Consider the following 13,345-nt stretch of genomic DNA (forward strand, 5'->3'; position numbering starts at 1 on the left):
AACCAGAATGTAGGGAGAGGATACTGTCCGGCACTGTAGATGGTGAAGTCCGGAGTTCCGAAATTCTCCGGCTCTTCAGGAGTGGGTGGGATACACCTGCAAATGTACACTAATGAAGCTCATGCACGAGTTTTACAATGACATCAAAATCAATCGTTCGTGAGTCTTTATGTCTCTTCGTGCAGGTTTCCGACGTGGAACATGCCTCAAAACTTGCATGTTGCGCATGAACAATGAATGGAAAGCCCTGGCAGACATGATCCGCACTTTGATTTTGTTTTGTGGATCGCATCATCCCAGTTCAAGAATTGATCATTTAGAAAGACCTGCAAATCGAAAATTCAAGACACAAACAACAATCTTGTACCCTGTTGAGAAGAACGACACCGTCTTCGCTGGCTACCAATGAGGGAGGCAGGGTTCTTGCAAAAAATACTGTCCAAAACTACTCAATTTTGTTAATTGGTGACTGGAAACTGCCTTCTTTTCTTTGTTTCCCTTTAAATTTGTGTCCAAAATTTCAAAAATTAACTTCGAAACAGATGAATTTTGAAGAAAATGAGGGGAAGGAAATGGAGAGAAACAACCTCCTTTGATTATATATATATTAATAGGACCTTAAAAAGTACAAAAGAACCGTTTAGCATATCTAATGAATAGAATAACAATACGCCTACTTCTGAGTCTGTCCAATTCTTATTTCCATCAATTGCCTTGCCCCCTAGCTTCTCTAGAGTTTCTAGTTATTCTTCTTTTCTGCGAAGGTTTTAGAAATTTGTTTCGGCCGCAAGTATCTCCTCGGTCAGCTTGTTGTCCTTCCCAATCTTGTAATTTGTGAAAGTCTCAAAGTTCCTCTTGAACAGGCCAGCCAGCTTCATCAAAGTTTCATTGTATGCATTCTTGTCCGATCACTGCAACCCCAAATAAAGATTCGGATATCACATTAACAATGAAGGTCAAGACCGAACAAGGAAATGGTATATAGAGAGAAAACCAACTTACAGTGTTCACTGGATCCAGTATTTCTGAAGGCACTCCCTCGACCTCAGTGGGGATTTCAAGTCCAAACACTTCAGTCTTCTTGTACTTCGCGTTTAAGAGGCTGCCGGAGTGGATGGCGTCAATGATTTTCCTGGTGTAGGGCAACTTAATGCGCTTTCCTGATCCATAGCTGCAGGAAAGAAAGATGATTGTTTGGTTAATATTTTCTCATGGAAATGATTCTCTAAAATTATGATGATAATCGAATGCACATATACCTTCCACCGGACCAGCCAGTGTTAACCAACCATCCTGTTGCACTGTGCTTCTGCATCTTCTCAGCCAGCATTGCTGCATACTTAGTAGGATGCAACATTATAAATGCTGCACCGAAGCATGCTGAGAATGTTGCTGTTGGCTCCTTGATACCATCTTCAGTTCCAGCAACCTATAAATTTATCAACAATTAGTTAATATAGTAACCGAAATGTTATGTGTTCACGAGTACAAATAGAGAATTTGAATTTACCAGAGCAGTGTAGCCACTGATGAAGTGGTACAGGGTCTGAGCAAGGTTTAACTTGCTCACAGGAGGGAGCACACCAAATGCATCGCACGCCAAAAGTTTGACGTTGTTTGGATGTGGACCAATGCATGGTATCTTTGCGTTGGGAATGTATTCGATGGGGTAAGCTGCACGAGTGTTCTCTGCAACCAGAAGAAAAACAGCTCAATATATTATATGGTCCATCAGAATTATGTATAAGCATAATCAATCACCGTATCATGAGATTCAAACTCAAATTGTGTGAATTTTGGGATGAAAATAATTGATATTTACCTGTAGCAGATTTGTCAGAATAGTCCACCTCTCGTGTATGCTCATCAAACACGATGTTTTCCAACACTGCCAATGAAGAGTTTTTGGGTGATTTTGGATGTATTTCTGGGTTAAGGATGAATTTAGATTGGTAGGGGATGCGGCAAAGGTTTGGGAATGGTGTATGAGTGTTTGGGTGAAGGTATGGAAGTATGGGAATGGTGGAAGAGAGGATGAAGGCTGTGGTAAAGGTTGGTGGACAGGATGAAAGATGGCAGATTGTATGAATGAGTGAATATGAATGAATAATCTTCTATATGGGTGCAGCAAAGGCTTATGGAAGGCCAATTAAACTTAGCTATTTTGTCCAAGAGCCTTAAAGGTCAGAATCTCCTCAAAATAAGTAAGTAAAATTAAAAATTAAAGGTAATATGAATGTGACTTGCGGCAAGAAAAGAATAGGAAATGGAATGTGAGTTAAGGCTGAAATTAAGCAAGGATTTAGGATAGAATAGGTATGTAAGGTGCGGCCTTGAATAGCGTGAAAGAGGAATGTGATCTTGTGACACAAAATAGGAAATAGGCATTCCCCTTGCACGGCAAGGAAGGGGCAGTTTATGGAAGGCACGGCAAGGGACATAAGGATGCAAGGAAGGTTTAATTTGTGTCCTAAAATGCATAAGACTCCTCAATGTTGCTAGAACCTAGGGCCTTTTAGGATTAGGAAAGGTTAAACCAAAATAGGAAACCTTGGCTTAACTTTCCTACTTCAAATAGGAAACCTTCTTTGACTAGGAATCCTTCTTTGATTAGGAATCCTTCGTTGATTAGGAATCCTAACATCTTTAGGTCTTCAATTTCGTCCATTCCTTTTGCTCCAAGCATATGCTATCCATTCCAAGTCCAATTTTGCTCCAAAAGGCTCCAAAATGCACCTTCTTGCTACCTTAGCCAAATGAACCTATAAACACACGAAATAGCTTAAAATACTAAAATAACTATGAACTAACAACATAAATGTAAGAAAACAAGCTAACTAAGTGGCCTAAATATGCTCCTATCAAATTTCCCCACACTTAGCTTTAGCTAGTCCTTGAGCAAAACAAAACAAACAAAACTAACAAAACACACTCTAGACCTTCCAACATGTACCTCAAGGATTTCCAATGAACATGACACATTAAAGAACATCACTCCCACAGTTTTTGGCTCTCTTTACACGTGAGCAAACACTTAACCATAGTTACAACTTACTAGTTCACATTCAATCAATTAAAACAACATTTTGAATGTAGTAACATGCCTTAGAGAATTCCCTCAATTCCTCACTAGGTATACTCTCTATTTTCACACAGATTTTCTAACTACACACCCTACAGTAGGTATATGTAAGAAGATTGATGTAAACATGTAGACTAGCACTCACATATGTTATAACAAAGAAAGCATTTTCTGGAATTATGACAATGATATGTATATGATCTTATGAATGGAATGCTACTACTTAGAATGAGAACCAGTGATTCCATATGCTCATACCAAATTCAAACTCCACATATTGAACACATAACATCAAGATAGAAGTTGAGGGTTGTAATGAGGCTAAGGGTATTGGCTAACAAAGAAGGTAAAGGATAAACAAAGGTTCTTAAAGCAATAGGAAGCAAAGTAATGAAATTGACACTTAAACTCACTTTTGATGGCAGAAATTAACTTTTGAACACAAGGGAAGATTCATGCAACACTTAGGGTCAACAACCAATACTTGTGAGATTATTCTCACTTATTTTCCAACTCTTTTTCTTTCTTTTTACCACTTTCCTCTTTTCTTTTTATTTTTCCATGAATTTTTTTTTCTTTATTTTCTTTCTTTGCCGTGCCCTATTACCTTCCCCCACACTTGTTTTCTGCAATATGTTGATCAAAAGGAATTCATTCTAAGTCATGCTTCACTATCCTTTAAGAACTAGGGTATGGAAAATCCTAATCTAGGCTAGGTGAGGATAATGTGGCTAACAAAGAAAATAGGCTTGAAAAGGCTCAAAAGGGTTAATCCTACAATACATAAGCAAAAGGGTTAGGCTCTTTGGCTTTGGTTTAACTAAACAACTTCATCTTATTGTATGTTATGCAATCAATATCATGCTTTGAATGAAATGGGCATGAGTTCTAGTATTTGGAACTATAATGATGAAATGCATTCTAAGTAGCAACCAAGCAAAGAATAATGAGATCATGCAACGACTTTAGAAAACAAGAAATCATAGATTTATACTCTCCAAAGAACGTTTTAGGCTCTAGTCTCTCAGGGATGGTAGCTTTAGTTTGAGTTCCTTCCTTCAAGCATGTTACAAAAACTGATTTTCTCTTTGTGATTACATGTGAATTCGTAAACTATAACCAAGCATAAACCAAAGAGTAAATCAAACTTCCATCCATGTTTATAACTTTCTTTAATAGTCATGCAATTAAAAACCAAATCCTCATCATCGTGTTGGAAGGTACCCTAAAACACAAACAAACACACAAAAACAACTTAAAAACAACTCTTTTTGGGTTTTTCAAAACTGTTTTGCAATTTTTTTTTTGTAAAATTTTCGTATTTTCTGATCCAAACACATAAAAACACTTCAAAACACACTAAAAACACTTAAAAACAGTGAGAAACAACATTGGAAGTCATAGGTGATACAATCCCACGAAAATCATGCAAAAATAACTTGTTTACACCCCCCTCCCCCCAACACTTAAATCAAACATTGTCCTCAATGTTTCAAACAAAGACTCACATTCAAACAAACAATATAAACTAACTAGCATGACGAAATAAAAACAATAAAGAGAGAGGGGTTTAGGAACGCAAATCTGATTTATTTGAATGAATTGTTGGATTGCCTAAGTCCTCTCTAGTTGAATGCATGGGTTGCCTCCCAAGAAGCACTTCCTTTAACGTCGGAAAGCCGGACAAACTCTCTTCTTAGGCTCAATTGGAACCCACGGCATGGAGGGTGACATCCTCCACAATCTGCCCTTCAACACTTTCATAATATGGCTTCAAACGATTTCCATTCACCTTGAATTCTTGGCCATTCCTCAAGCTTTGGATTGGAACTGCACCATTCCTCAATCTATATAGAACGTAACTTACTGGGAAACAAACGAAGGCGAGAATTAAAAAGTAAAACTTGTTGCCCTATAGAGAATGTTTTGCTATGAATCATCTTGTCATGGAAAGCCTTGGTCTTCTCCTGGTAAATGCAAGCATTCTCATAAGCTTTAAGCCGAATCTCTTCAAGTTCATTCAATTGAAGCTTCCTATGAATTCCAGCCGCATCTATGTTCATGTTGAATGTTTTGATAGCCCGATGTGCCTTGTGTTTTAACTCCACAGGGAGATGGCATGGTTTGCCATAGACAAGCCAAAATGGTGACATCCCAATGGGTGTTTTGTAGGCCATACGATAGGCTCACAATGCATCCTCCAAAATCTTTTCTTGTTGGCCAAACGGTCTTCTCCAAAATCTGCTTGATTTCTCTATTGGACACCTCGGCTTGGCCATTGGTTTGAGGATGATAAGGTGTTGAAACCTTATGTGTGACTTGATATTTCTTGAGCAACGCCTCAATGGTGCGATTACAAAAATGAGACCCTCCATCACTAATGAGCACTCTAGGCATCCCAAATCTAGCAAAGATGTTAGTTTTGATAAAATTTGCAACCACTCTAGAATCATTAGTACGGGTGGCCTTTGCTTCCACCCATTTTGAGACATAATCAACCACAAGCAAAATATAAGTGAAACCATATGAAGAAGGAAAAGGACCCATGAAATCAATGCCCCAAACATCAAAAATTTCAACATTAAAGATGGGTGTTTGCAGCATTTGGTCCCTTGCACCTATATTGCCCATTCCTTGACAACGATCACAAGTTAAACAAAAAGTTCTAGCATCTTTAAAGACTGTAGGCCAATAAAAACCACATTCTAACTTAAGGGCAGTGTGTTGTGTGCCAAAATGTCCTCCACATGTATAAGTGTGATAAAAAGTTAAAATTGAATTAAACTCACAATCATGCACACATCTACGAAGAATCTAATCCGCACAATATTTCCACAAATATGGATCATCCCACACATAAAACCGTGCCTCTTTCTTGAGTTTACCACGTTGGTGCTTGGTTATGGTGTTTGGAACACATTTTGACACCAAAAAGTTCACCAAATCGGCATACCAAGGTTCACTTACCTTAATGGACAGCAATTGCTCATTAGGGAATGTCTCTTGGATGGGTAAAGACTCCTCATTGCACACCATATGACTCAAATGGTCAGCCACTACGTTTTCACTCCCTTTCTTGTCTCTAATTTCAATGTCAAACTCTTGGAGGAGAAGCATCCAACGAATTAGCCTTGGTTTGGCCTCCTTTTTGGTGAATAAGTACTTCAAGGCTGCATAGTCAGAATAAACAACAATTGTACTGCCAAGTAAATATGAACGAAACTTATCTAAAGCAAACACAACGTCAAGAAGTTCTTTTTCAGTGGTAGAGTAGTTCAATTGAGCATCATTCAAGGTTCGGGATGCATAATAGATGACATGTGGTTGCTTGTTCTTCCTTTGGCCCAAAAAAAGCCCCTATTGCATAATCGGATGCATCACACATGAACTCAAAAGGCATGCTCCAATCTGGTGGGACCATGATTGGTGTCGTGGTAAGCATCTCCTTGAGGTGCTTGAATGCCTTCTCACACTCCTCGTTGAATTCAAAGGACACTTCCTTTTGTAGGAGACGACAAAGGGGTTGTGCAATCTTGGAAAAATCCTTGATAAATCGCCTATAGAATCCTGCATGTCCAAGAAAAGAACGAACCTCTCTCACCGAAGTAGGAGAGGGTAAGTAACGTAAAAGATCTATTTTTGACTTATCAACTTCAATTCCTTTTTCAGAGATGATATGACCCAAAACTATGCCTTGTTTTACCATAAAATGACATTTTTCCCAATTTAAAACAGGGTTAGTTTCCACGCATCTTTTCAAGATTAAAGTGAGATTATGCAAACAATCATCAAATGAGTCCCCAAACAAACTGAAATCATCCATGAATACCTCAATAATTTTTCAACATAATCAGAAAATATACTTACCATGCATCTTTGAAAGGTGGCAGGTGCATTGCACAAACCAAATGGCATATGACGATAAGCAAAAGTACCAAATAGACAAGTAAAAGTGGTATTTTCTTGATCATCCGGCGCTATGACAATTTGATTATAACCCGAATAACCATCAAGAAAACAATAAAAAGAATGACCGGCTAACCTTTCAAGCATTTGATCAATGAATGGCAAAGGGAAGTGATCTTTCCTTGTGGTGGCATTTAGCTTCCTATAATCAATGCAAACTCTCCAACCAGTTTGGATGCGTGTGCGCACAAGCTCATTCTCTTCATTCTTCACCACTGTGACTCTGGACTTCTTTGGAACTACTTGGACCGGTGAAACCCAACAACTATCTGAGATGGGATAGATAACGCCACAATCAAGGAGTTTGATAATCTTCTTCTTCATGACTTATATCATTGTAGGGTTAAGTCGGCGTTGTGCTTCCCTAGATGGTTTAGCTCCCTCTTCCATGAGTATTCAGTGCATGCATGTGGTAGGGCTTATGCCCTTAATATCGGCTAAAGTCCACCCTATGGCTGTTTTGTGCTCCTTTAGAACCCTTACCAACTTGTCCTCTTCTTGTGCCGTGAGTGAGGAGGCCACTATGACGGGCAATGTCTCTTGTTCACCCAAGAAAACATACTTCAAGTGGTTTGGTAATGGTTTAAGCTCAAGGGTAGATGGCTGCACTATGGAAGGAAGCAACTTGTTAGTTGAAATTGGAATTGACATTGGGATTGAGGACTTACCATTGAGCCGTAACAATGACTCTAGGGCAGCCACCACCTCAATTACTTCATCATCAAAGGGCATGGCATGAAATTCCAGATTGGTGTCGTGGGGTGCTATGGGTGATGCCATGTGATTTGTCAATTCTATTCCATTTGTAAGGACTGTTTCAAGTGCATCCTCATGCAATTGATCAAGATGTTCCTGTGCCAATGAATCAAAGATATCAATAGAGAAACATGAATGATCATCATTAGGAAATCTCATGGTTTCAGAAATATTAAATCAATAACTTCCCCATCAAATTCCATCGTTAAAGTTCCTTTAAACACATCGATCTTAGTGCGGGCCGTCTTCATGAATGGCCTCCTAAGAAGGAGTGGCAAGGATGTGGAATGGGTTTCTTCCATCTCAAGAACATAGAAATCCGCTGGGAAGATCAAGTTATTCACTTGGCCTAAAACATCTTCCAAAACTCCCTTTGGATAGGCATTAGATCGATCGGCCAATTGAATAATCTCACCATAATTTTTCAATTCACCAAAGTTCATGGATGCATAAATAGAATATGGCATGACGTTAATGGAAGCTCCTAAGTCTAACATAGCATGTTCAAACTTAGTTTGGCCAATAATGCAAGGGATTGTAAAGCTACCTGGATCTTTGCACTTTGGAGGTAACTTTCTTTGTAAAACAACAGAAACGTTTTCACTTACCCTAACCACCTCTTTATTCGAAGCCCTCTTCCTTGTGGTGCAAAGTTCCTTAAAAAATTTGGCATATTTGGGCACTTGCTTGATGGCATCGAGGAGTGGTATATTGACTTGTACTTTCCTAAATGTCTCAAGAATGTCTTTGTCATTCTCCTCTTTCTTTGCTTGCATAAATCTATGAGAGAAAGGAACATTGGGTGGAATAGAATTAGAATTAATCGAATTTGAACCCAACTTACCTATATTGGCCGAATTAGATGAATTGGATGCATTGGGGTCCCTAAGTGGTTGCGGTAAGGGTGTTTTTACCCTTGCTATGGCTTTGCTTGGCTCATCTTCTTCCAATTGCAGCTTTTCATCTTCATTTGGACTTGTTTTGGATGGTTTTGGATTAGTGCCAACTTCTTTTCCACTTCTCAATGTGATTGCTTTGGCAGATTTGAACCCTCCCTTTGGATTGACAATGGTTGAACTAGGGAGCTTGCCTTGGTCTCGGAATTACCCTACAAACTTCACTATCTGCCCAATTTGCTTCTCCAAGTGGTTCACCATTTTGCCTTGGTTTTGCATCGCTTTGTTTTGATTCTCTTGCCCTTGAGACAAATTGGTTAGTAACTTAATAAGTGTATCATTGTCCAAAGACGTACCTTGAGTGGTTTGGGCAAGTTGTGTTTGGCCTTGATTGGGGATGTATGGTTTGGTGTAAAACCCCAAGGGTTGTTGCCTAAAGCTTCCTTGTTGTTGAGGTTGTTGAGGCTCCTTCCACTTGAAATTTGGGTGATCTCTCCAAACCAGATTGTATGTGTTGGAATAAGGATAATTTCGTGGCTGATTTTGGCTTGGAAATCCAATGGCATTTGCACTCTCCCATCCCCCATTCTCAATCAATTGAGGGCACTTCTCCGAAGGGTGTCATTGGATAGAACACACACCACATACAATTGGTCCTTGTATCCTCATTCCTTCGGCCATCTGAGACACAATAGAAGTAAGATTAGCTAATTGAGATTAAATGTCGGATTGGGAACTTACCTCATGTACTTGCTGCCGTGGGGGATCTGACACACCCCGACCGAGATCGGAGCGTGCTGGCCGTCACACGAAGGTGACGTAGCCATGTGCACGTGCGGAAGCTAATAAAGTAATAATATAAAAGTACGAATAAATTAAAAACTAGCATACAAAATACTATGACAAGTGCTAGCATAAGTGAAACACAATTCAGAGCAGGTCTACAGCAGTCCAAAAGAAGATTGCGACAAAAGTACACCCGAAGGTGACCCTACAATGGTGAGTGTCTGTCAGAAAAGCCGGAAGAAACCTCTGGGAGACCACCGAAACCGCTAAGCAACTAGAACCTGGAGGGACGCAAAACAAAAGCGTGAGTGGGCAAAAACAAAGCTCTTTGAAAACCATTTAGCAAAATACATTCTAACCCCTCGCCGTAAAACCTGTATACTTCCCAGAAAATAATCATATATACGTACGTATAAAAAAATGCCAAACATGCTCAAGATATGCCATGTCGAAACCTCATAATAAAATGTATGTGCTCAGGTATGAATCATATCAATAATATAACATCTGGCAGCCGGAGTCACTTAACGTGACCTGTACGGCTGTATATAGAGCTCAAATCTAAACCTCGACAACTGAACAACTGAACCTGCCCACGAGTCGGAACCACCTAAAGTGGTCTGTACGACAGGCCTGGGTGTAACATATATATACGCTCTAGTGCTACGATCACGTGAAGGCTGTGCGAATAATCGCGGGTCACCTACGAGTCGGAACCACCTAATGTGGTCTGTACGACAAGACTGTGCACCTAACTTGGATCCAAGCTGAGCGTGTGGTGCGGGAGGTGAACATCACGTGAAGGACTGTGCCCTACACTGGGCGGGAGCACTAACACCGGGGGTGCAGGTTATGAGCTCTCTAAGCATCTCAAACTACTGCTGTATGTAAATATGAATACCACTTACCTGGCACTTACCTGTGCGTCCACAGCACCCAATATGCATATGTGTATGCATGCCACTACTAATGCATGCAATGATGCATAAACGATAATAATAATAAAGTGCATGGCATAACATAAATAACCCTTTTTAATCAATTTCTGGGAATATAAATGTATATAGGTATATACGGAAAACAAAAGCCCACTCACTGGTAAGTGGAAGGGTCGTAGCCCCCCTGCCTCGACGTGAAAACGGCTACAACCTTACCTGAAAATGGTACCACTGGACTCCTCTCAGCCCCACGAGCACGAGGGTGGTCTTGGTTCCCTCGATCTGTAAGTGGTTGAGTGTGTTCGTGTGTGTCCGTACAATTCCAATAGGAAGAGGAAGGAAATGGGAACACGGGAGAGAGAGAGCGACAGGGAGAAGACAGAGGGAGAGAGATAGGGACAGTGTGTGTGTGTGTGTGTGGCCCAACACATGCCAACACCACACCACCCACCAAACAGAATAACGAAACGAACTAGGGGCAGATATGTAATTTCACACGTGCGTTTTAATAATCTCGGGACGGGATGTCACAACCTTCCCACCTTAATAGAATTTCGTCCCGAAATTCAAAACAACCAAGTAACAACCCCTAGTGGTCAAAGAACAATCGAGGGTACAAATCCCTCATCCGATCTTCTGTCTCCCAAGTAGCTTCCTCAACTGAATGATTCCTCCACAAAACTTTCACTAAGTTCACCGTCTTGTTCCTCAGAACCTTCTCTTTCCAATCGATGATCGTCACCGGTTCCTCGTCATACGTCAAATCTGGGTTAATCTCAAGCGGTTGAGGAGGTATCACGTGGGATGGATCAGCAACATAGTGTCGGAGCATAGACACGTGAAAGACGTTATGCACTCTAGCCAACTCCGGAGGCAACTCCAACCTGTAAGCTACCTCACCAACTCGTTCTGTGACCATGTATGGTCCGATGTACCTGGGACTCAACTTCCCCTTCTTTCCAAATCGCACGACACCTCTCCACGGTGAAAGCTTCAGAAAAACCCAATCTTCGACCTCATACACTCTGTCCGTAGCATGCCGATCCGCTAAACTCTTCTGCCTGTCCTGAGCTGCTTTCAGGTTAGACCTAATTACCTGAACATTCTGAGTAGTCTCCTCGACAATCTCCGGACCCACTAAAACTCTTTCTCCAACCTCTGACCAACACAACGGTGTGTGACAAGATCTGCCATACAAGGCCTCAAATGGCGCCATGCCAATACTCGAATGAAAACTGTTGTTGTAGGCAAATTCCATCAAATCTAACCGCTGGTGCCAAGCATCGCCAAACTGCAACACCGAAGCCCGCAGCATATCCTCCAAAGTCTGAATAGTTCTCTCTGACTGTCCGTCTGTCTGAGGATGATACGCCGTACTGTAAAGTAATCTCGTACCCAAAGCTTCCTGAAAAGCCACCCAAAACTTCGATGTGAATCGTGGATCACGATCCGAGACAATACTCACTGGGACACAATGATACTTCACAACCTTCGAGATAAACAACTCCGCTAAACGGCTCAAAGAATACTTCTCTCTAACAGGAATAAAATGAGCCGACTTAGTGAGTCGATCGACGATCACCCAAATGCCGTCAAAGCCATTTTGTGTACGCGGCAACTTGTACACAAAATCCATGGTGATATTTTCCCATTTCCACTCTGGAACGGGAAGCGGCTGCAACAACCCAAACGGCTTCTTCCTCTCTGCTTTAACCTGCTGACACACAGCACACCTGCTTACATACTCGGCTATCTCCCTCTTCATACCCGGCCAATAATAAAATGGTCGAATGGTATGATACATTGTAGAAGCTCCTCAATGCATGGCATAAGCCGAGATATGTGCTTCATCGAGAATTTCTTTCTTCAACTCCACACTATTAGGCACGAACATTCTACCCTCTAGCATCAACATGCCATCCGAATCACGAACTCTGAGGTCTCGCCTCCTTCCTTGATCTCGAGCCTGGATTAGTTCTTGAGTCTCCTGATCAGCTACTTGAGCTTCAAGTACCCGATCAATAAGAATTGGCCTAACTTGGAAATTAGCAAGTAGCGCCACTTCTCGATCTTCTGCTTCTAACCTCACTCCCGTAGCACGCAAGTCAACCAAAAGAGGAACACAACTAGCGTACAACGCATTAATACGGCCCTGTGACTTCCTGCTAAGTGCATCAGCCATTACGTTCGCACGACCAGGGTGATAATCAATCGTGCAATCGTAATCACTGAGCAACTCCAACCACCTCCGCTGACGAAGATTAAGTTCCTTCTGAGTAAAGAGATATTGGAGACTCTTGTGATCTGTAAAGATCCTACACTTCTCTCCGTAAAGATAGTGTCTCCACAACTTCAACGCAAAGATGATAGCAGCCAACTCCAAATCATGCGTAGGGTAATTCAACTCATGAGGTTTCAACTGCCGCGAAGCATAAGCAATCACCCTACCATGCTGCATCAACACACATCCCAGACCATTCAAGGAAGCATCACTATAAACCTCGAAATCACCACTATCGTCTGGGAGTGCCAAAACAGGTGCATGAGTGAGACAATGCTTCAACTGCTGGAAACTCTGCTCACACCTATCATCCCACTCAAATTTAACATCCTTCCTCGTTAATCTCGTCAGTGGCAAGGCAATCACCGAAAAATCCTTAACGAATCTCCGATAATACCCTGCCAACCCAAGGAAACTTCTCACCTCGGTGACGGTTCGCGGTTGCTCCCAACTCTCTACCGCTGCAACCTTCTGAGGGTCAACCAAAATACCCTGAGCAGAAATGATGTGCCCCAAGAACGCAACTTGATCTAACCAGAACTGGCACTTGCTAAACTTAGCATACAATTGGTGTTCCCTCAACCTCTTCAACACCAAAGTAAGATGTCGAACATGCTCCGCTTTGGACTTAGAATACACC

At 41.2% G+C, this 13,345-nt stretch overlaps 1 protein-coding gene across 1 annotated transcript; it reads right to left on the reverse strand.

The window, feature by feature from the left end:
- Positions 1 to 712: 712 nt before the first annotated feature.
- Positions 713 to 8,961, reverse strand: LOC103941647 (phosphoenolpyruvate carboxykinase (ATP) 1-like). The gene is made up of 8 exons (XM_048578614.1): positions 8,912 to 8,961; positions 8,488 to 8,584; positions 7,763 to 7,900; positions 1,823 to 2,114; positions 1,511 to 1,689; positions 1,260 to 1,429; positions 1,003 to 1,171; positions 713 to 911 (listed from the first exon to the last, which is right to left on the reverse strand). Exons 1-8 carry the CDS (start codon positions 8,959 to 8,961, stop codon positions 909 to 911), a joined length of 1,098 nt encoding a protein of 365 aa, XP_048434571.1. The 3' UTR covers positions 713 to 908.
- Positions 8,962 to 13,345: the final 4,384 nt, after the last annotated feature.

Source organism: the organism of the source record quoted next, unplaced genomic scaffold, assembly GCF_019419815.1.
Source record: "Pyrus x bretschneideri cultivar Hongxiangsu unplaced genomic scaffold, Pyrus_bretschneideri_v1 Contig127, whole genome shotgun sequence".
Lineage (NCBI taxonomy): Eukaryota > Viridiplantae > Streptophyta > Magnoliopsida > Rosales > Rosaceae > Pyrus > Pyrus x bretschneideri.